Below are 24,281 nucleotides of genomic sequence, written 5' to 3' on the forward strand. Positions count from 1 at the left end.
ATAAAGTACCTTTGAACAGGGTATGATAGTAGGTGCTAAGCGCACTGGTTTGTGTCAAGAACTGCAACGCTTCTGGATTTTTCACACTGAACAGTTTCCTGTGTGTATCAAGAATGGTGCACCAGCCAACTCGACATAACTGTGGGAAGCATTGGAGTCAACATGGGCCAGCATCCCTGTGGAACATTTTCGACACCTTGTAGAGGCCATACATCGACGAATTGAGGCTGTTCCGAGGGCGAAAGGTGTGGGGGGAGGGGGTGCAACTCAATATTATGAAGATGTTCCTAATGTTTGGTATACTCAGTGTATATGTCATTAGGTAATCTACTGGCATTTAAACAAGATGTAAAAGACTGATGACTGACAAGGAGTGGACAATCTTAGCTCCATTATAGAGTAGTCCATAATGTAATAACTGCCAATAATGTAATAGCTTTTTTTGTCCTTTCAAATGTAATAACGAGTCTCCTGACCCATAGCGACAGATAAAGCGAGAGAGAGATACATAGAAGGTGTAGTACCTCTGACACTCTGGTCCACACGAGTTTCCTGACCAGCATCACAGTGATGAAGATAGCCAGGTGGTAGTCCACCATGAGGAGGGCCAAGAGGGCGGGGGGGGGGGGTGTTAATGTGTGTGTTTGTAATGCAGTGTGAGTTGGCTAGGTGTCTGTAGCCAACTCCATTGCTGTCATTGTCAAGCCAAACCATTGGCATCACCGTGAGTGACAAGGAGTTGGCAGGATGGCACAAACAGACTGGGAATCAGGCTAAGGTCTGCAGCAGCAAGGAATGTGTGTGAGAGTGTGTGTGTGTGTGGGGAAGAGCATGTTGTGGCTAGAACAGAACAGTGGAAGGTATCTCTCCTCCTCTTTGTTGCCATAACTTCTTGCCCCTCAGGGGAAATATTTCGGACTAGATTAAGAATTTCTACTCCCCGTCAGTCACATCACTGATTTATTTGACTAACCTCTTATGTTAGAGCAGTGACTCCCAACTCCAGTCCTCCAGTACCCCCAACAGCACACATTCTTGTTGCCCCGGACAAGCACACCTGACTCAACTGGTCAACTGATCATCAAGCCCTCAATGAGTTGAATCAAGTGAGTTTGTCCGGTGCTTCACCAACAATGTGTGCTGTTGGGGATACTTGAGAACTGGAGTTGGGAAACACTATCATCCAGAAGGTGAGGTCAGTACAGGTGCATGAAAGCTGGGACCGAGAGACTGAAAAACAGCTTCTATCTCAAGGCCATCCGACTGTTAAATAGCCATCACTAACCGGCATTGGCTAGTGATGAAGCAGGTTACGCAACCCTGCCCCATAAACATAGACTTGGAATCACTGACCACTTTAATAATGGAACACTAGTCACTTTAATAATGTTTACATACTGCTTTACTCATCTCATGTAAACACTGTATTCTATTCTACTGTATTTTAGTCAATGCCACTCCAACATTGCTCAATCTAATATTCATATATTTCTTATATTTTCCTTTACTTTTAGATGTTTCTGTATTGTTAGATACTACTGCACTGTTGAAGCTAGGAACACAAGCATTTCGCTACACCCACAATAGCATCTGCTAAATGTGTGCATGTGACCAATAACATGTTTATTTTGTTTGATACAACAGAGTTAGTGAGAGCCACACAATGGACACAACCAAAAAGCAAGGTGGCTAGCTTGTAGGACTAGGCCTGTACCTTGATTACTGAAGGAGCAGGGAAGGATGGAAAGGTGCCAGCACTGCCACACGTAACTTAGTAGAGCAAATGAATCAGCCTGGTCTCATAGACTAGACGTAACATAGTAAACATTGTTGAGGAAATCTCGTATCAAGGACCAGGCAGAGCTCATTATCCAGTTAATAAGAGTTTGTTCAAGCAATTGCAAGGGAGATCACACTCGGGATAAATCGGAGAGGAAACTCAAAGTTTGATTCGTACACAGTCATTGTATACTTCTTACACAAAGAGCTGCTTGCTTCTCCTAAATGGGTGGCAAGCTTACATGAGAGATAATGGATACTTGGCTCCACTTCCTTAAAGCATTGTACACCCGTTCTCGGTCAGAGTGACCGTCAGGTTCTTGGTCACCTCCCTGACCAAGGCCCTTCTCCCCCAATTGCTCAGTTTGGCCCTTCGGCCAGCTCTCGGAAGAGCCTTGGAGGTTCCAAACTTCTTAATTTAATTTAAGAATTATGGAGTCCGCAAGGCACTACAGAGGGTAGTGCGTACGGCCCAGTACATCACTGGGGCCAAGATTCCTGCCATCCAGGACCTCTATACTAGGCATGTCAGAGGAAGGAGGAAACATCCACAGGTACACCTCCAATTGACTCAAATGATGTCAGTTAGCGTATCAGAAGCTTCTAAAGCCATGAAATTGTTTTCTGGATTTTTTATGTTGTTTAAAGGCACAGTCAGCTTAGTGTATGTAAACTTCTCACCCACTGGAATTGTGATACAGTGAATTTTAAGTTAAATAAATAAATAAACATAGAAATAATAAATTGTTGTCACTGACAAAGTAGATGTCCTAACTGACTTGCCAAAACTATCGTTTGTTAACAAGAAATTTGTGGAGTGGTTGAAAAATGAGTTTTAATGATTCCAACCTAAGTGTATGTAAACTTCCGACTTCAACTGAATCTATTTTTTAACTTAACACCTTTTTCTTTTTTTAACTGCATTGTTGGTTAAGGGCTTGTAAGTAAGCATTTCACTGTAAGGTCTACTACACCTGTTGTGTTCGGTGCATGTGACAAATAACATTTTATTTTATTTGATACAATTTTATTTTATTTTATCATTTGTGTCTGTGTTGGTGGGAAAGATGACACAAAGCAATTCGCTGGTCCTCTATCTTCCTTTATTATTTTTCAAGGATATCACATTGGAAAATTGATATCTGATGTGAAATACAACTGGCACTCCTCTTACAGCTGTGTAATTACCTTAGATTGGAACCGTTTTATTGCAAAAAGTGAAAGCATATTTCTTTAATCCTTCTATAAGAAGTGTATATGCCCCAGCCTACACCAATAACACCGCAGATCCAGAGAATCTTCCTCTGGAGAAAGATAAGAAAATCATGTATTAGAAAGATGCCAAATAAGTTGAGTTTTATATCTGCACTACTTATCTAGGCTTACATCTGTATATTAGTTTTACTTTCAGTACAAACATTTTTATGAATCATTAACATACAGAACACATTTCTCAAAGTTAGTTATATGAAAATGGGTCAATACAGTATAATATGTTATTTAGAAATGTGTAATTTACAAAGTATTGGCATACCAGTCTGGCCCACTGATCTTTGTTCTGTAAAAAACAAACAAACACAAAAAGGACATGTTTTCACATTATATCGTCAACTCCTATTTGTTTTCCTTCTTCATTTAGCTTGGTCTGCATAATGGAACCTATGGAAGAGTCCCAAAAGTCTAAACCCCACCCACACAGATTTTCCATCCTTCACAATGAAGGTATTGATTTTTACTTTTATATTATTGAACCCTTATTTTAGAAGGTAAGTAGATACATTGATGCTTTACCTCAGGACCTTTGTCAAGAGCCTTTAGAATCTTTTCAATTGCTTCTTCATATCGAGGACACTCCTGTCGTCTCTGGCTCTCATGGAAGAGACAGTCCACTGTGAGTATTACATCACCTCTGGTCACTAGTCTGCTACTGTCAGGTACAGTGTAGTCTGGATCGAAGGTATGATGCAGCACTACCAGGATGACAGGTTTACCAGCTGTCAAGAGAGAGGGTATAACAGTAACAATAATCACGTAAACATACCTGATTAATGAATCATTCACGTTTTGACAATGTTCTTCATGGATATTGATTACCTGGAATCTGCTGCAGTGCTACTTCAATATCAGTCCAAGCACAATAGACAATGGGACAGAAAGCCAGGATGACATCACTCTCCTCTAGTGACGTCACTTCAGTTAAGTGTCTTTTGGCAGCGAGACAATGAATTAATTCCTCATGAGACCCCAGAGTATTCCCAGTCACAACAGTGAGGAATTTGTCCATCGTCGACCCTATAAAGATACAAGAAATTTCTGAGGTAAACTAGAGAGGATTGTCAGATCTTTAAGCCCTGCTCACTCTGATCAACACACAAGTATTCACTTCAGTGGATGAACCCTCAGCTTATTCCATGATAACCACTTTTAACATGGTTTCATGGATATTGATTACCTTGAAGGGAACACCCTGCTTGACAGTAGATAACTGTTTCAAAAGGCCCTATGACACCTATTTATTGTGCAACATATTATATTAATGTTACATTTATAACACTACTTACTTGTTGGATAGTCCTGCTGCAACAGAAAGAAAAGTTTAGTTTCCTTTTAAAAAATAATAGAAAAGACCCTGTGTTAATTGTTGGGGGGGGAATATTCATTTCAAAAGTCCAAAATAAATTGCCACAAGCAGACATTTATGTGTCATTCAATGTGATTTCTAATGTCGATATGTTATGAGGTAACTCTATTAGTTATCAAATATCAACAGAATGCCTAGAAGAAAATGGACATGGCTGTAGCCTTCATGCCAACCTGTTTAGGTGGCTTTGTAATCCCAGAGATCTTGAGACCTGGAGGACGTTCGTCAGCATCGTTAACAGCATCTAAAAAACAATAGAAAAAAACAGCAGTGAGTGAGCACTGAAGGACAATGCATAGTGTAAATAAAGTGTCAAAATGAATCCCCATGTGCTGACTGTACCTTCAGGTGGATTTGAAACAGCAGGGGGTCTCTGTCTGGTCTTCTCTGGAGCAGCAGGATTACTTGTCTAGAAGGAGAGGTTGTTACTCATTCATCCAAAACAATGAATCATTTATTATAATTTATTCAAATACTAGTTTTCAAATTATGAATATTATTAAAGACAATAGCACATAAAAAAAAAAAAAAAAAATTGGTGTCAAATCTCTGCTTTTGAATGTGTATTGTATTTAATAATAAGTTGTTTGCTGACAAGAACCAGAAACTACCTTTGGCTGTATATCTGGCCTGTCCAGAATCTTTAGAATTGCTTCTTCATTGCGAGGACACTCCAGTAGTCCCTGGTTCTCATGGAAGAGACAGTCCACTGTGAGTTTTACATCACCTCTGGTCACTAGTCTGCTACTGTCAGGTACAGTGTAGTCTGGATTGAAGGTGTGATGCAGCACTACCAGAATGACAGGTTTACCAGCTGTCAAGAGAGAGGGTATAACAGTAACAATAATCACGTAAACATACCTGATTAATGAATCATTAACGTTTTGACAATGTTCATGGATATTGATTACCTGGAATCTGCTGCAGTGCTGCTTCAATATCAGTCCCAGCACGAGAGACAATGGGACAGAAAGCCAGGATGACATCACTCTCCTCTAGTGAAGTCACTTCAGTTAAGTGTCTTTTGGCAGCAAGACGGTTGATTAATTCCTCATGAGACCCCAGAGTATTCCCAGTCACAACAGTGAAGAATTTGTCCATCGTCGACCCTATAGAGATACAGGAAATGTCTGAGGTAAACTAGAGAGCATTGTCAGATCTTTAAGCCCTGCTCACTCTGATCAACACGCAAGTATTCACTTCAGTGGATGAACCCTCAGCCTATTCCATGATAACCACTTTTGGTTGGTCTTGTCTCATCGCTACAACTCCCGTACGGGCTCGGGAGAGACGAAGGTTGAAAGTCATGTGTCCTCCGATACACAACCCAACCAAGCCGCACTGCTTCTTAACACGGCGCCATCCAACCCGGAAGCCAGCCGCACCAATGTGAGGCAGGACTTGCAGCGTCACATTGGAGGCAGGACTTGCAGCGTGATCTGTGTCAGAAATAGAACTGACTTCTATTTTAGCCCTTGGCGATGCAGGTGCTCGTTGGCGCGTTCGAGCAGTGTGGTGGGTGCAATAATTGAATAACATAGATTTCTAAATGTAGCCCTCTCCTGTACTCCCTGTTCACCCACGACTGCGTGGCCATGCACGCCTCCAAATCAATCATCAAGTTTGCGGACGACACTACAGTGGTAGGCTTGATTACCAACAACAACGAGACGACCTACAGGGAGGAGGTGAGGGCCCTCTGAGCGTGGTGTCAGGAAAATAACCTCACACTCAACGTCAACAAAACAAAGGAGATGAATGTGGACTTCAGGAAACAGCAGTGGGAGCACCCCCCTATCCACATCGACGGGACAGTAGTGGAGAGGGTAGTAAGTTTAAAGTTCCTCGGCGTACACATCACGGACAAACTGAATTGGTCCACCCACACAGACAACGTTGTGAAGAAGGCGCAGCAGCGCCTCTTCAACCTCAGGAGGCTGAAGAAATTTGGCTTGTAACCAAAAGCACTCACAAACTTCTACAGATGCACAATCGAGAGCTTCCTGTCGGGCTGTATCACCGCCTGGTACGGCAACTGCTCCGCCGACAACCGTAAGGCTCTCTAGAGGTTAGTGAGGTCTGCACCACAAAGCATCACCGGGGGCAAACTACCTGCCCTCCAGGACACCTACACCACCCGATGTCACAGGGAGGCCATAAAGATCATCAAGGACAACAACCACCCGAGCCACTGCCTGTTCACCCCGCTATCTTCCAGAAGGCGAGGTCAGTACAGGTGCATCAAAGCAGGGACAGAGAGAATGAAAAACAGCTTCTATCTCAAGGCCATCAGACTGTTAAACAGCCACCACTAACATTGAGTGGCTGCTGCCAACATACTGACTAAACTCCAGCCACTTTAATAATGGAAATTGATGGAAAAAATGTATCACTAGCCACTTTAAACAATGCAACTTAATTTAATGTTTACATACCCTACATTACTCATCTCATATGTATATGTATATACTGTACTCTATATCATCTACTGCATCTTGCCATCTTTATGTAATACATATATCACTAGCCACTTTAAACTATGCCACTTTGTTTATATACCCTACATTACTCATCTCATATGTATATGTATATACTGTACTCAATACCATCTACTGCATCTTTCCTATGCCGTTCTGTACCATCACTCATTCATATATCTTTATGTACATATTCTTTATCCCTTTACACTTGTGTGTATAAGGTAGTAGTTGTGGAATTGTTGATGGTGGGGGGGGCCGTCACCAAAACATAAACAATTATTTGATGAAACATTGAATTTGACCTTACTGCTATTATCCCATAGAAACTTATCAGTCAAAAATTAAGTTAAAAGTAGGTATGTTTAGAAGTGGCTGTTCTATATCTGAGCGATATTAGAAAGCTCTGAATTTCATTTTTTTTTTTACAGTGGAATTACCCTGTGTCTGGGCTCGTCTCCATCGTGCCCTCTGCCTCGACGATGATGGCAGTATTATCAGCGGCACCTTTCTTTTAACTAAAGAAATGCGTTAATATATGTAATTTTTCAATCTTTCTTTTTTTGCTGCAGCTGACTTTCAATGAACTTCACGTTTGCAATCATATTGTGTGAAACAATGTACGGGCCTGCAGTACGGCTAGAAGGGATCCAGCTTTTGTCATTTTAGCTAACCCTAATATTAACACAATATTCCTAACATTCTACGTTAATTCTCCTAACCTGCTATGAAAAGTCAAATCTGACATTTATTTTTAAAATATGTATCTTAAATATGCCCAGCTCATTGATGATATGAAGCCGTAAATGCCTCTTCTGCCTAACATGCTGCGTGAGCGTTGTAAAATAAATGTACACAAACATGTTATTCAGTCCTTGCACCCACACTGCACGCGAGCATCTGCGAGGCCAGGCTAAGAAGTAGGTTATATTTGTGACGCTCATCCCGCTGCAAGTCCGGGCTCTCCCATCTCCTCATTGATTTTTAAGAGCATATACCCACGAGCACCTCAGGTTTGGTCAGCATGTAATGGCAAGTCCGCCACCGCTGCCACGTTAATTCTCCTAACCTGCTACTTTAGTCATTATAACCTGCTATGTAAACAAACCACCCGTTCCAATAAACCATCAGTATCACCCCATTGGCCAACCATTTTTAAATAGGATATAAAATCCATATGTAAATTCCTGTGGAAGGCTATGTGCTGAAACAGTAAAGAAACACTTTTTTCAACTTCCACTATCCTCCAAGTGTTTCTGGATTTTCTCATTGCATTAATAAGGTAAGATTGTGAAGGTGTCACATGCATAGTCCTTCAGCTTACCTTGGGGTGCATCTGCATCTGCAGGTGGCAGACAGTTTACCTTGGAAAGAGAAATACATAGGTCTACTTTAAGTGCTGGTTCGAAACATTATTCAAAGTTAACATTTATCTGGTTATTATTAATGATTTTTTTGTCCTATTCTTTACCTTGTTGCCCATTTTCAATTTTAATTGACGCTGCCTCACAAAGATCATCTGATTTTCAATGTAATACAAAAGCAGATGCGTGAGAACACAAGCAAGACGCTCAAATGACAGTTTGTCCGATACAGTGTGCATTACCGCAGAACATCAAGGTGCATACTGAACTTCTAAATGCTGTTAATGTCAATGAGCCCATCAAGATAGACAAAGCAATAACAATTTGAACATTGCATTCATGAAAAGAGATTCAATGAAATAACGAACCTGCTTCTGCACCGTGTCTGTCGAAGCATTTACTTTCACTCTTGAAATATTCTCTGAACTCACTGAATTCTTATAATAAGAAAGTGAAACTAAAAGGGTCAGTATATCACTTGGGTTTACAATATACTAACCCAGCAGACTTCTATAAAATAGGATAAGTCCAAACTGCTTCTGATAAAACAGATTGTTTTATGTTCTGTATATATATTGTATATTGCTGTATACACAGCAACTCCCATGGTGACCAAAAAAATCTGCTTAATTTAGTCATTGACCTTACAATGCTATTGCCTTACATTAAGAGCAATCCTGTTGTGAGGGTTGAGCCCTGCAAGAATATAACTGATATGTCAACATTTCTCATTTTTTTACCTAATTTCTGTAATGATTCACAGGTGTCTGATGCCCTCCATGTGCATGTGTAAACAGGTTGCTTTCAAATAGCTTATACTAGCTTTTTGATTGTCAATGCAAATATTTTAGAGTATTTATGCCCATCAACCCCCCCCCCTAATGTCTCAATGTCACAAAATATATATATCATATACATATCAAATTGCTTAATTTCAGTTGACTTCCACAGTAATTATGACAACTTCCGGAGGACGTGTTCCAACCTACCAGAGCTCTTGCAACATGAACTGACATGTTGTCCACCCAATCAAAGGAGCAGAGAATGAATCTAGTACTGAAAGCATAAGCTAACATGTGGTGAGTAGTTGACTCAAAGAGAGAGAAAGACAATAGTTTAACAGTTTTGAACAAATTAATTTCTTCAAAAATGAAGGAGAAGAGAGAGAGAGAGAGAGAGAGAGAGTGTTTTTTTTCTTCACTTTCAGTTTCACTTAGCTAGCGAATTAGCCTACCCAAAACACCCGGCTCAAACAGAGGGATGCTATGTTAGCTCGCTGGCTATCCAACACAACACTGGAACTCTTCCAAGTCAAGTTAAGCTTTTGGTTTTATTCATTTATTTCCACCGGGGTCCGCTGGTGTAACTGCTATACTGCTTAATGATGGTAAGGTTACTGCATGATTGTAAGGGATTTACTAACGCGTTGGTTCTATTAGCTATGTTGACTAGGACGTTACTTTTGCTAATATGCTAACAACGATGTAGTATCACGTTTAACGTAAGACCCAGATGCAGACAACATCAAAATAACAACAGTTTATTGATCCAACAGGGGCAGGCAAAAGACAGGTCAAGGGCAGGCAGGGGTCAGTAATCCAGATAGGTGGAGCAAAGGTGCAGGCAGGCAGAGGTCAGTAATCCAGATAGGTGGGGAAAAGGTACAGGACAGCAGGCAGTCTCAGGGTGAGGGCAGGCGGAAAAGGTCAAAACTGGGAAAACTAGAAAACAGGAACAATCGAGAGACAGGAACAGAGGGAAAACCACTGGTCGGCTTGACAAAACAAAATGAACTGGCAACAGATAAACAGAGAACACAGGTATAAATACACAGGGGATAATGGGGAAGATGGACGACACCTGGAGGGGGGTGGAGACAATCACAAAGACAGTTGAATTAGATCAGGGTGTGACATGTAGACTGTGTGTAGCGCTTAGGATATGGTTTGGGTTGAACTTTTATATTGCCTAGTCACATACTGCTGATGCATTGAAGTCCACAAATTAAGAGAAAAGGTGAGTGAACTGTTTACACGTGATTAGGGGTGTATTCATTCCGCCGACTCTGTTGAAAAACACTTCTTAAACAGAAGCAAATGGAACGAAACAGGGATAAACATACCTGAATTTGTCCAATAAAAACTCTAGATGCAGGAAAAAGTGTGCACGGCGGTATTGAATATGTCACTGTCTGTCACCTCAACATTTTCTCTTGACCTGTGTGCAGCTACGTTGTAAACTTTCATACAGGCTTGGTTATAACAACCTCATGATGGGTACGGTATATGGAACATTTGAGGATAATGTTGTAGCCTAAACCTATCGACGTTACATTGAGCTGGGTGAATGGAATATGAATGGAATATGCTGTAATAGAAATAAGGCCATGCTCATTACAACAACAAAAAATCCTCCTCCCTCATCATAAACAGCTCTGACCGTAACTGGTGTATAATCCAGTGTCAGTCATCTTGATTCACAAGGCGAGTGATTATATCATTGTCAGTGGAACATCAACAGGCACAGCAGCTGAGCAGCAGATTCTTCTGAAAAGAGGGTAACATATGTGAATGTTTGTATGGAAAACAATGAGAATGTGTCTCTTGTGTCAACAATAAGTATACACCAGTATTCAACTCTATCGCCATCATGTGGAATACAAGTGAAATGGCTTACCTTTGGTTATATGTTGAACCTCTTCAGAATCTTTTTGACTACTTTTCAATGCAATGACACTCCTGTAGTCCCTGGCTCTCATCAAAGAGACAGTCCACTGTGAGTATTACATCACCTCTGGTCACTAGTCCGCTACTGTCAGGTACAGTGTAGTCTGGATTGAAGGTATGATGCAGCACTACCAGGATGACAGGTTTACCAGCTGTCAAGAGAGTGAGGGACAGACAAGAACAATAAATCATTCAGGAAAACAGATAATTACAATATATTAAGGTACAAATTTATTGTGTTAAGGAGTGCAGTACATGTGGTTTGAAAGGAGTGTAGGTTGCAGTACATGTGGTTTGAAAGGAGTAAGTATCAGATCCTTAAATCTAGGACAAGCATTCATATTGAAATCCTGGAATCTGCTGCAGTGCTACTTCAATATCACTCCCAGCACGACAGACGATGGAACAGAAAGCCAGGATAACATCATTCTCTTCCATAGTCACTTCAGTTAAACCTCTTCCTGTAATGAGACACCCTGTAAAGTCCTCATGAGACATCCCAGTATTCCCAGTTGTTACAGTGAAGAATTTCAGAGTAGTATTTATACTGTATCATGTATTACATCTGATCACATTGTACACAAAACTATGATGTTAATGTCATCTGGTCTCTTTCCCAGAAACACAAGTGTTCTCTCACGTTGGACCTCTGTGCAACATCCTCTCCAGAATCGCTTCTTTGTGTTGTGAGAGTCGAGCACGGTATATATCAACCTCAAATATATGCCTCTGTTTTATGTAATAGGAACATTTTGTTATTTACATAATATACTGTATAACATAAACCATTTGGAAATATGGAGCAATCTAAAATGTTCACTTTCGTGCAACTACAATAATAAGCAGTAGCCCACAGTAGAATAAGTTAAATGTAAGCCTACGTATTTCTTTATATTTACCCTGTCGTTTATTTTTATTTTTGCTTAGATGGGGGTTGTTTTCAATGATGTTGCAGAGCAGGATGTCGAGTAGGCAATTATTTATCACCCCGCCCTGATCTATGGATCACCCCTGGCCTGTCAATAAAATACAAATACACATCAGTGCAATACCTTCCTTCATATCTCAACCGTTTGTAGCAGGACGTTTGAATCCAAGCAGAGATACCAACCAGTCAATTGCAACATTTGGAAAAAGAGAAAAATTAGGGAGGTAAAACTACAATAGTCCATAAATGTTGCAGTAAAACTACAGTAGTCAGCAGTCATTTTAGCCAATGTGTCAGCAGGTCTAAACCAGTGGCAATTAAATACCCCTAGTCGATCTTCTGTCAGTGTCACTTGAATCCAAGCAGTGATACATTGGGTTTGGATTATTTTACAATGTAGAAAATTGTAAAAATAAAGAAAAACGAGTAGGTGTTTCCAAACTTTTGAATGGTACTGTATGTATGTATAACATAATTGGATAGGTGTTCATTTCATGGCTTACACCAGTAAATCCACCAGTAAACTCATGTCAGATCAGTGATTACATCAAAAAAAGGAGAATGATGGGATTCATTTTGTACAAAATAATTCAAACACATGTCACATCTCATAGGATGCCTCTGTGCTCTTGCCCTACCACAATTTGTGTTTACCAACTCAGGTACGGCAGTCCTCCACTCTCAGATGAAAGAGACATAAATCCAGTCCATTTCAATGTATATTACATTATGTTGCCAGTATTACTCCACTTTGTCAGTGATTTCGTATTATTGGAAATGGCTACCTGGGATTGGTGTTTCTTTGAGCGTGTGCCAAACTGTCAGTGTGTGTATGGGATTAGCCATTATACACTGACTGGCCAAGGAACAGATTCACTGTGTGTGAGATCATTACTTAGAGAGCACCAGGGATCATGGTACACAGAGAACTTAGAGACCTGCAGGACTGGTTCGAAGTCCAGCCAATGCCAGGCTGGAGTCTGGCCTGTGTTTTTTTACTGCAGTGAAGTTCCTTGTTGGAGCCTGGATTGAAGTGATAGTTTAGCTCTCCTTTGGCAAACTTTTGTCATATGGAACTAAACTTTAAAAACACCTGCTCTTTCCATGACATAGAGTCACTAGGTGAATCCAGGTGACAGCTATGATCCCTTATTGACATCACTTGTTAAACTACTTCAGTGTAGATGAATGGGAGGAAACAGGTTAAAGAAGGATTTTTAATCCTTGAGACATGGATTGTGTGTGTGCCATTCAGAGGGTGAATGGGCAAGACAAAATATTTAGAGCTGAAATACACTACATTACCAAAAGTATGTGGACACCCGCTCGTCAAACATCTCATTCCAAATCATGGACATTAATATGGAGTTGCCCCCCCCGAAACATAGACATCCCCAAATCATAGAAAAACAAACATAGACTGCCCACCCCAACTCACGCCCTGACCATACTAAATAATGACAAAACGAAGGAAATAAAGCTAAAATATATTGAGTGTCAAAAGTAAAAGTATAAATCAATTCAAATTCCTTATATTATGCAAACCAAACGGCACCATGTTCTTATTTGTTTTATGTACAGATAGCCAAGGGATTCGCTCCAACACTCAGACATCATTTACAAACGAAGCATGTGTTTGAGTTTGCCAGATCAGAGGCAGTATGGATGACCAGGAATGTTCTCTTGATGTGTGTGAATTAGACCATTTTCCTGTCCTGCTAAGCATTCAAAATGTAACGAGTACTTTTGGCTGTCAGGGGAAATGTATGAAGTAGAAAGTACATCATTTTCTTTAGGAATGTAGTAAAGTAAATGTTGTCAAATATAAATAAAGGAAAGTACAGAAAACTACTTAAGTAGTCCTTTCAAGTATTTCTACTTAAGTACTTTACATCACTGACTAAGTGGCCTAGCCCGAACCATGAAAAACAGCCCCAGACCATTATTTATCCTCCACCAAACTTTACAGTTGGCACTATGCATTCAGGCAGGTAGCGTTCTCCTGGCATCCGCCAAACCCAGATTTGTCTGTAGGACTACCAGATGGTGAAGCGTGGTACATCACTCCAGAGAGCGCGTTTCCACTGCTCCAGAGTCCAATGGCGGTGAGCTTTACACCACTCCAGCTAACGCTTGGCATAGCCCATGGTGATCTTAGGCTTGTGTGCGGCTGCTCGGCCATAGAAACCCATTTCATGACGCTCCCGACGAACAGTTCTTGTGCTGATGTTGCTTCCAGAGGCCGTTTGGAACTCTGTAGGGAATGTTGCAACCGAGGAGAGACCATTTTTACGCGCGACACCTTTCAGCACTTGGCGGTACCGTTCTGTGAGCTTGTGTGGCTTACCACTTCACAGCTGAGCCGTTGTTGCTCCTAGACGTTTCCACTTCACAATAACAGCACATACAGTTGTCTAGTGCAGCTCTAGATGTGCAGAAATTTCACAAACTGACTTGTTGCTAAGGTGGCATCCTGTGACAGTGCCACGTTGAAAGTCACTGAGCTCAGTAAGGCCATTCTAGTGCCAATGTTTGGCTAAGGAGATTGCATGGCTGTGTGCTCGATTTTATACATCTGTCAACAACAGGTTTGGCTGAAATAGCCAAATCCACTAATTTTAAGGGTTGTCCACATACTTTTGGCCATGTAGTGTATGTCACTTTTTGGGCGACCCAACTAAATTCACATAGAAATGTTATATCTATGCTTCCCGTGCTTAAGTTTCGTTTTTGCGTCTTATACTTTTGGTTTTGTAAACCAGCTTCAAACAGCTGAAAGTACAATATTTTTGGTTATGGAAAATATATTTGGTATATATGGTACATTTTAGCAACCAGGAAATGGCAGAAAGATTTCTGCATAGTGCATCTTTATGCTCTCGAGTTGCGCAGCGGTCTAAGGCACTGCATCTCAGTGCTAGCGGGGTCACTACAGACCCTGGTTCGATCCCAAGCTTTATCACAACCGGCCGTGATCAGGAGTCTCATAGGGTGGCTCACAATTGGCCTAGCCTCGTCCGCGTTAGGGTGTTTGGCCAGGGTAGGCATTCATTGTATATAAGGATTTGTTTTAACTGAATTTAACTTTTAAGGATCGGACACTTCTTTTTCAATATTCGCCTAGAAAGACATATCCAAATCTAACTGTCTGTAGCTCAGGACCTGAAGCAAGGATATGCATATTCTTGGTACCATTTTTAAAAGAAACACTTTGAAGTTTGTGGAAATGTGAAAGGAATGTTGGAGAATATAACACATTAGATCTGGTGCAATTTAGATTCTGGCCATTAGATGGCAGCAGTGTATGTGCAACGTTTAAGACTGATCCAATGAACCATTGCATTTCTGTTCAAGATTTTGTATCAAGACTGCCCAAATGTGCCTAATTTGTTTAATAACTTTTCAAGTTCAAAATTGTGCACTCTCCTCAAACAATAGCATGGTATTCTTTCACTGTAATTGCTACTATAAATTTGACAGTGCAGTTAGATTAACAAGAATTTCAGATATGTCTATGTCCTGGGAAATGTTCTTGTTGCTCATGCATAATGCTCATGCTAATCGCATTAGCCTACATTAGCTCAACCATCACATGGGAAGCCACCGATCCCGAATAAGTTTTAAATAAAGTTTAAATATATATATATTTTTTAAATAAAGTACCTTTGAACAGGGTATGATAGTAGGTGCTAAGCGCACTGGTTTGTGTCAAGAACTGCAACGCTTCTGGATTTTTCACACTGAACAGTTTCCTGTGTGTATCAAGAATGGTGCACCAGCCAACTCGACATAACTGTGGGAAGCATTGGAGTCAACATGGGCCAGCATCCCTGTGGAACATTTTCGACACCTTGTAGAGGCCATACATCGACGAATTGAGGCTGTTCCGAGGGCGAAAGGTGTGGGGGGAGGGGGTGCAACTCAATATTATGAAGATGTTCCTAATGTTTGGTATACTCAGTGTATATGTCATTAGGTAATCTACTGGCATTTAAACAAGATGTAAAAGACTGATGACTGACAAGGAGTGGACAATCTTAGCTCCATTATAGAGTAGTCCATAATGTAATAACTGCCAATAATGTAATAGCTTTTTTTGTCCTTTCAAATGTAATAACGAGTCTCCTGACCCATAGCGACAGATAAAGCGAGAGAGAGATACATAGAAGGTGTAGTACCTCTGACACTCTGGTCCACACGAGTTTCCTGACCAGCATCACAGTGATGAAGATAGCCAGGTGGTAGTCCACCATGAGGAGGGCCAAGAGGGCGGGGGGGGGGGGGGGTGTTAATGTGTGTGTTTGTAATGCAGTGTGAGTTGGCTAGGTGTCTGTAGCCAACTCCATTGCTGTCATTGTCAAGCCAAACCATTGGCATCACCGTGAGTGACAAGGAGTTGGCAGGATGGCACAAACAGACTGGGAATCAGGCTAAGGTCTGCAGCAGCAAGGAATGTGTGTGAGAGTGTGTGTGTGTGTGGGGAAGAGCATGTTGTGGCTAGAACAGAACAGTGGAAGGTATCTCTCCTCCTCTTTGTTGCCATAACTTCTTGCCCCTCAGGGGAAATATTTCGGACTAGATTAAGAATTTCTACTCCCCGTCAGTCACATCACTGATTTATTTGACTAACCTCTTATGTTAGAGCAGTGACTCCCAACTCCAGTCCTCCAGTACCCCCAACAGCACACATTCTTGTTGCCCCGGACAAGCACACCTGACTCAACTGGTCAACTGATCATCAAGCCCTCAATGAGTTGAATCAAGTGAGTTTGTCCGGTGCTTCACCAACAATGTGTGCTGTTGGGGATACTTGAGAACTGGAGTTGGGAAACACTATCATCCAGAAGGTGAGGTCAGTACAGGTGCATGAAAGCTGGGACCGAGAGACTGAAAAACAGCTTCTATCTCAAGGCCATCCGACTGTTAAATAGCCATCACTAACCGGCATTGGCTAGTGATGAAGCAGGTTACGCAACCCTGCCCCATATACATAGACTTGGAATCACCGACCACTAATAATGGAACACTAGTCACTTTAATAATGTTTACATACTGCTTTACTCATCTCATGTAAACACTGTATTCTATTCTACTGTATTTTAGTCAATGCCACTCCAACATTGCTCAATCTAATATTCATATATTTCTTATATTTTCCTTTACTTTTAGATGTTTCTGTATTGTTAGATACTACTGCACTGTTGAAGCTAGGAACACAAGCATTTCGCTACACCCACAATAGCATCTGCTAAATGTGTGCATGTGACCAATAACATGTTTATTTTGTTTGATACAACAGAGTTAGTGAGAGCCACACAATGGACACAACCAAAAAGCAAGGTGGCTAGCTTGTAGGACTAGGCCTGTACCTTGATTACTGAAGGAGCAGGGAAGGATGGAAAGGTGCCAGCACTGCCACACTCAACTTAGTAGAGCAAATGAATCAGCCTGGTCTCATAGACTAGACGTAACATAGTAAACATTGTTGAGGAAATCTCGTATCAAGGACCAGGCAGAGCTCATTATCCAGTTAATAAGAGTTTGTTCAAGCAATTGCAAGGGAGATCACACTCGGGATAAATCGGAGAGGAAACTCAAAGTTTGATTCGTACACAGTCATTGTATACTTCTTACACAAAGAGCTGCTTGCTTCTCCTAAATGGGTGGCAAGCTTACATGAGAGATAATGGATACTTGGCTCCACTTCCTTAAAGCATTGTACACCCGTTCTCGGTCAGAGTGACCGTCAGGTTCTTGGTCACCTCCCTGACCAAGGCCCTTCTCCCCCAATTGCTCAGTTTGGCCCTTCGGCCAGCTCTCGGAAGAGCCTTGGAGGTTCCAAACTTCTTAATTTAATTTAAGAATTATGGAGTCCGCAAGGCACTACAGAGGGTAGTGCGTACGGCCCAGTACATCACTGGGGCCAAGATTCCTGCCATCCAGGACCTCTATACTAGGCATGTCAGAGGAAGGAGGAAACATCCACAGGTACACCTCCAATTGACTCAAATGATGTCAGTTAGCGTATCAGAAGCTTCTAAAGCCATGAAATTGTTTTCTGGATTTTTTATGTTGTTTAAAGGCACAGTCAGCTTAGTGTATGTAAACTTCTCACCCACTGGAATTGTGATACAGTGAATTTTAAGTTAAATAAATAAATAAACATAGAAATAATAAATTGTTGTCACTGACAAAGTAGATGTCCTAACTGACTTGCCAAAACTATCGTTTGTTAACAAGAAATTTGTGGAGTGGTTGAAAAATGAGTTTTAATGATTCCAACCTAAGTGTATGTAAACTTCCGACTTCAACTGAATCTATTTTTTAACTAAACACCTTTTTATTTTTTTAACTGCATTGTTGGTTAAGGGCTTGTAAGTAAGCATTTCACTGTAAGGTCTACTACACCTGTTGTGTTCGGTGCATGTGACAAATAACATTTTATTTTATTTGATACAATTTTATTTTATTTTATCATTTGTGTCTGTGTTGGTGGGAAAGATGACACAAAGCAATTCGCTGGTCCTCTATCTTCCTTTATTATTTTTCAAGGATATCACATTGGAAAATTGATATCTGATGTGAAATACAACTGGCACTCCTCTTACAGCTGTGTAATTACCTTAGATTGGAACCGTTTTATTGCAAAAAGTGAAAGCATATTTCTTTAATCCTTCTATAAGAAGTGTATATGCCCCAGCCTACACCAATAACACCGCAGATCCAGAGAATCTTCCTCTGGAGAAAGATAAGAAAATCATGTATTAGAAAGATGCCAAATAAGTTGAGTTTTATATCTGCACTACTTATCTAGGCTTACATCTGTATATTAGTTTTACTTTCAGTACAAACATTTTTAGGAATCATTAACATACAGAACACATTTCTCAAAGTTAGTTATATGAAAATGGGTCAATACAGTATAATATGTTATTTAGAAATGTGTAATTTACAAAGTATTGGCATACCAGTCTGGCCCACTGATCTTTGTTCTGTAAAAAACAAACAAACACAAAAAGGACATGTTTTCACATTATATCGTCAACTCCTATTTGTTTTCCTTCTTCATTTAGCTTGGTCTGCATAATGGAACCTATGGAAGAGTCCCAAAAGTCTAAACCCCACCCACACAGATTTTCCATCCTTCACAATGAAGGTATTGATTTTTACTTTTATATTATTGAACCCTTATTTTAGAAGGTAAGTAGATATATTGATGCTTTACCTCAGGACCTTTGTCAAGAGCCTTTAGAATCTTTTCAATTGCTTCTTCATATCGAGGACACTCCTGTCGTCTCTGGCTCTCATGGAAGAGACAGTCCACTGTGAGTATTACATCACCTCTGGTCACTAGTCTGCTACTGTCAGGTACAGTGTAGTCTGGATCGAAGGTATGATGCAGCACTACCAGGATGACAGGTTTACCAGCTGTCAAGAGAGGGTATAACAGTAACAATAATCACGTAAACATACCTGATTAATGAATCATTCACGTTTTGACAATGTTCTTCATGGATATTGATTACCTGGAATCTGCTGCAGTGCTACTTCAATATCAGTCCAAGCACAATAGACAATGGGACAGAAAGCCAGGATGACATCACTCTCCTCTAGTGACGTCACTTCAGTTAAGTGTCTTTTGGCAGCGAGACAATGAATTAATTCCTCATGAGACCCCAGAGTATTCCCAGTCACAACAGTGAGGAATTTGTCCATCGTCGACCCTATAAAGATACAAGAAATTTCTGAGGTAAACTAGAGAGGATTGTCAGATCTTTAAGCCCTGCTCACTCTGATCAACACACAAGTATTCACTTCAGTGGATGAACCCTCAGCTTATTCCATGATAACCACTTTTAACATGGTTTCATGGATATTGATTACCTTGAAGGGAACACCCTGCTTGACAGTAGATAACTGTTTCAAAAGGCCCTATGACACCTATTTATTGTGCAACATATTATATTAATGTTACATTTATAACACTACTTACTTGTTGGATAGTCCTGCTGCAACAGAAAGAAAAGTTTAGTTTCCTTTTAAAAAATAATAGAAAAGACCCTGTGTTAATTGTTGGGGGGGGAATATTCATTTCAAAAGTCCAAAATAAATTGCCACAAGCAGACATTTATGTGTCATTCAATGTGATTTCTAATGTCGATATGTTATGAGGTAACTCTATTAGTTATCAAATATCAACAGAATGCCTAGAAGAAAATGGACATGGCTGTAGCCTTCATGCCAACCTGTTTAGGTGGCTTTGTAATCCCAGAGATCTTGAGACCTGGAGGACGTTCGTCAGCATCGTTAACAGCATCTAAAAAACAATAGAAAAAAACAGCAGTGAGTGAGCACTGAAGGACAATGCATAGTGTAAATAAAGTGTCAAAATGAATCCCCATGTGCTGACTGTACCTTCAGGTGGATTTGAAACAGCAGGGGGTCTCTGTCTGGTCTTCTCTGGAGCAGCAGGATTACTTGTCTAGAAGGCGAGGTTGTTACTCATTCATCCAAAACAATGAATCATTTATTATAATTTATTCAAATACTAGTTTTCAAATTATGAATATTATTAAAGACAATAGCACATTAAAAAAATAAAAAAAAATTGGTGTCAAATCTCTGCTTTTGAATGTGTATTGTATTTAATAATAAGTTGTTTGCTGACAAGAACCAGAAACTACCTTTGGCTGTATATCTGGCCTGTCCAGAATCTTTAGAATTGCTTCTTCATTGCGAGGACACTCCAGTAGTCCCTGGTTCTCATGGAAGAGACAGTCCACTGTGAGTTTTACATCACCTCTGGTCACTAGTCTGCTACTGTCAGGTACAGTGTAGTCTGGATTGAAGGTGTGATGCAGCACTACCAGAATGACAGGTTTACCAGCTGTCAAGAGAGAGGGTATAACAGTAACAATAATCACGTAAACATACCTGATTAATGAATCATTAACGTTTTGACAATGTTCATGGATATTGATTACCTGGAATCTGCTGCAGTGCTGCTTCAATATCAGTCCCAGCACGAGAGACAATGGGACAGAAAGCCAGGATGACATCACTCTCCTCTAGTGAAGTCACTTCAGTTAAGTGTCTTTTGGCAGCAAGACGGTTGATTAATTCCTCATGAGACCCCAGAGTATTCCCAGTCACAACAGTGAAGAATTTGTCCATCGTCGACCCTATAGAGATACAGGAAATGTCTGAGGTAAACTAGAGAGCATTGTCAGATCTTTAAGCCCTGCTCACTCTGATCAACACGCAAGTATTCACTTCAGTGGATGAACCCTCAGCCTATTCCATGATAACCACTTTTGGTTGGTCTTGTCTCATCGCTACAACTCCCGTACGGGCTCGGGAGAGACGAAGGTTGAAAGTCATGTGTCCTCCGATACACAACCCAACCAAGCCGCACTGCTTCTTAACACGGCGCCATCCAACCCGGAAGCCAGCCGCACCAATGTGAGGCAGGACTTGCAGCGTCACATTGGAGGCAGGACTTGCAGCGTGATCTGTGTCAGAAATAGAACTGACTTCTATTTTAGCCCTTGGCGATGCAGGTGCTCGTTGGCGCGTTCGAGCAGTGTGGTGGGTGCAATAATTGAATAACATAGATTTCTAAATGTAGCCCTCTCCTGTACTCCCTGTTCACCCACGACTGCGTGGCCATGCACGCCTCCAAATCAATCATCAAGTTTGCGGACGACACTACAGTGGTAGGCTTGATTACCAACAACAACGAGACGACCTACAGGGAGGAGGTGAGGGCCCTCTGAGCGTGGTGTCAGGAAAATAACCTCACACTCAACGTCAACAAAACAAAGGAGATGAATGTGGACTTCAGGAAACAGCAGAGGGAGCACCCCCCTATCCACATCGACGGGACAGTAGTGGAGAGGGTAGTAAGTTTAAAGTTCCTCGGCGTACACATCACGGACAAACTGAATTGGTCCACCCACACAGACAACGTTGTGAAGAAGGCGCAGCAGCGCCTCTTCAACCTCAGGAGGCTGAAGAAATTTGGCTTGTAACCAAAAGCACTCACAAACTTCTACAGATGCACAATCGAGAGCTTCCTGTCGGGCTGTATCACCGCCTGGTACGGCAACTGCTCCGCCGACAACCGTAAGGCTCTCTAGAGGTTAGTGAGGTCTGCACCACAAAGCATCACCGGGGGCAAACTACCTGCCCTCCAGGACACCTACACCACCCGATGTCACAGGGAGGCCATAAAGATCATCAAGGACAACAACCACCCGAGCCACTGCCTGTTCACCCCGCTATCTTCCAGAAGGCGAGGTCAGTACAGGTGCATCAAAGCAGGGACAGAGAGAATGAAAAACAGCTTCTATCTCAAGGCCATCAGACTGTTAAACAGCCACCACTAACATTGAGTGGCTGCTGCCAACATACTGACTAAACTCCAGCCACTTTAATAATGGAAATTGATGGAAAAAATGTATCACTAGCCACTTTAAACAATGCAACTTAATTTAATGTTTACATACCCTACATTACTCATCTCATATGTATATGTATATACTGTACTCTATATCATCTACTGCATCTTGCCATCTTTATGTAATACATATATCACTAGCCACTTTAAACTATGCCACTTTGTTTATATACCCTACATTACTCATCTCATATGTATATGTATATACTGTACTCAATACCATCTACTGCATCTTTCCTATGCCGTTCTGTACCATCACTCATTCATATATCTTTATGTACATATTCTTTATCCCTTTACACTTGTGTGTATAAGGTAGTAGTTGTGGAATTGTTGATGGTGGGGGGGGCCGTCACCAAAACATAAACAATTATTTGATGAAACATTGAATTTGACCTTACTGCTATTATCCCATAGAAACTTATCAGTCAAAAATTAAGTTAAAAGTAGGTATGTTTAGAAGTGGCTGTTCTATATCTGAGCGATATTAGAAAGCTCTGAATTTCATTTTTTTTTTTACAGTGGAATTACCGTGTGTCTGGGCTCGTCTCCATCGTGCCCTCTGCCTCGACGATGATGGCAGTATTATCAGCGGCACCTTTCTTTAAAACTAAAGAAATGCGTAAATTTATGTAATTTTTCAATCTTTCTTTTTTTGCTGCAGCTGACTTTCAATGAACTTCACGTTTGCAATCATATTGTGTGAAACAATGTACGGGCCTGCAGTACGGCTAGAAGGGATCCAGCTTTTGTCATTTTAGCTAACCCTAATATTAACACAATATTCCTAACATTCTACGTTAATTCTCCTAACCTGCTATGAAAAGTCAAATCTGACATTTATTTTTAAAATATGTATCTTAAATATGCCCAGCTCATTGATGATATGAAGCCGTAAATGCCTCTTCTGCCTAACATGCTGCGTGAGCGTTGTAAAATAAATGTACACAAACATGTTATTCAGTCCTTGCACCCACACTGCACGCGAGCATCTGCGAGGCCAGGCTAAGAAGTAGGTTATATTTGTGACGCTCATCCCGCTGCAAGTCCGGGCTCTCCCATCTCCTCATTGATTTTTAAGAGCATATACCCACGAGCACCTCAGGTTTGGTCAGCATGTAATGGCAAGTCCGCCACCGCTGCCACGTTAATTCTCCTAACCTGCTACTTTAGTCATTATAACCTGCTATGTAAACAAACCACCCGTTCCAATAAACCATCAGTATCACCCCATTGGCCAACCATTTTTAAATAGGATATAAAATCCATATGTAAATTCCTGTGGAAGGCTATGTGCTGAAACAGTAAAGAAACACTTTTTTCAACTTCCACTATCCTCCAAGTGTTTCTGGATTTTCTCATTGCATTAATAAGGTAAGATTGTGAAGGTGTCACATGCATAGTCCTTCAGCTTACCTTGGGGTGCATCTGCATCTGCAGGTGGCAGACAGTTTACCTTGGAAAGAGAAATACATAGGTCTACTTTAAGTGCTGGTTCGAAACATTATTCAAAGTTAACATTTATCTGGTTATTATTAATGATTTTTTTGTCCTATTCTTTACCTTGTTGCCCATTTTCAATTTTAATTGACGCTGCCTCACAAAGATCATCTGATTTTCAATGTAATACAAAAGCAGATGCGTGAGAACACAAGCAAGACGCTCAAATGACAGTTTGTCCGATACAGTGTGCACTACCGCAGAACATCAAGGTGCATACTGAACTTCTAAATGCTGTCAATGTCAATGAGCCCATCAAGATAGACAAAGCAATAACAATTTGAACATTGCATTCATGAAAAGAGATTCAATGAAATAACGAACCTGCTTCTGCACCGTCTGTCGAAGCATTTACTTTCACTCTTGAAATATTCTCTGAACTCACTGAATTCTTATAATAAGAAAGT

At 40.9% G+C, this 24,281-nt stretch overlaps 1 protein-coding gene across 1 annotated transcript; it reads right to left on the reverse strand.

The window, feature by feature from the left end:
* Nucleotides 1-2,862: 2,862 nt before the first annotated feature.
* On the reverse strand, nt 2,863-24,018 carry LOC139407148 (uncharacterized). The gene is made up of 16 exons (XM_071150632.1): nt 23,938-24,018; nt 23,791-23,830; nt 20,900-21,097; nt 20,600-20,802; nt 20,331-20,397; nt 20,162-20,232; nt 19,909-19,924; nt 5,332-5,529; nt 5,032-5,234; nt 4,763-4,829; nt 4,594-4,664; nt 4,341-4,383; nt 3,874-4,071; nt 3,571-3,773; nt 3,314-3,337; nt 2,863-3,083 (listed from the first exon to the last, which is right to left on the reverse strand). Exons 1-16 carry the CDS (start codon nt 23,983-23,985, stop codon nt 2,985-2,987), a joined length of 1,749 nt encoding a protein of 582 aa, XP_071006733.1. The 5' UTR covers nt 23,986-24,018; the 3' UTR covers nt 2,863-2,984.
* Between the last annotated feature and the right edge of the window lie 263 nt (nt 24,019-24,281).

The sequence above is a fragment of the Oncorhynchus clarkii genome, chromosome 4 (genome assembly GCF_045791955.1).
Source record: "Oncorhynchus clarkii lewisi isolate Uvic-CL-2024 chromosome 4, UVic_Ocla_1.0, whole genome shotgun sequence".
Lineage (NCBI taxonomy): Eukaryota > Metazoa > Chordata > Actinopteri > Salmoniformes > Salmonidae > Oncorhynchus > Oncorhynchus clarkii.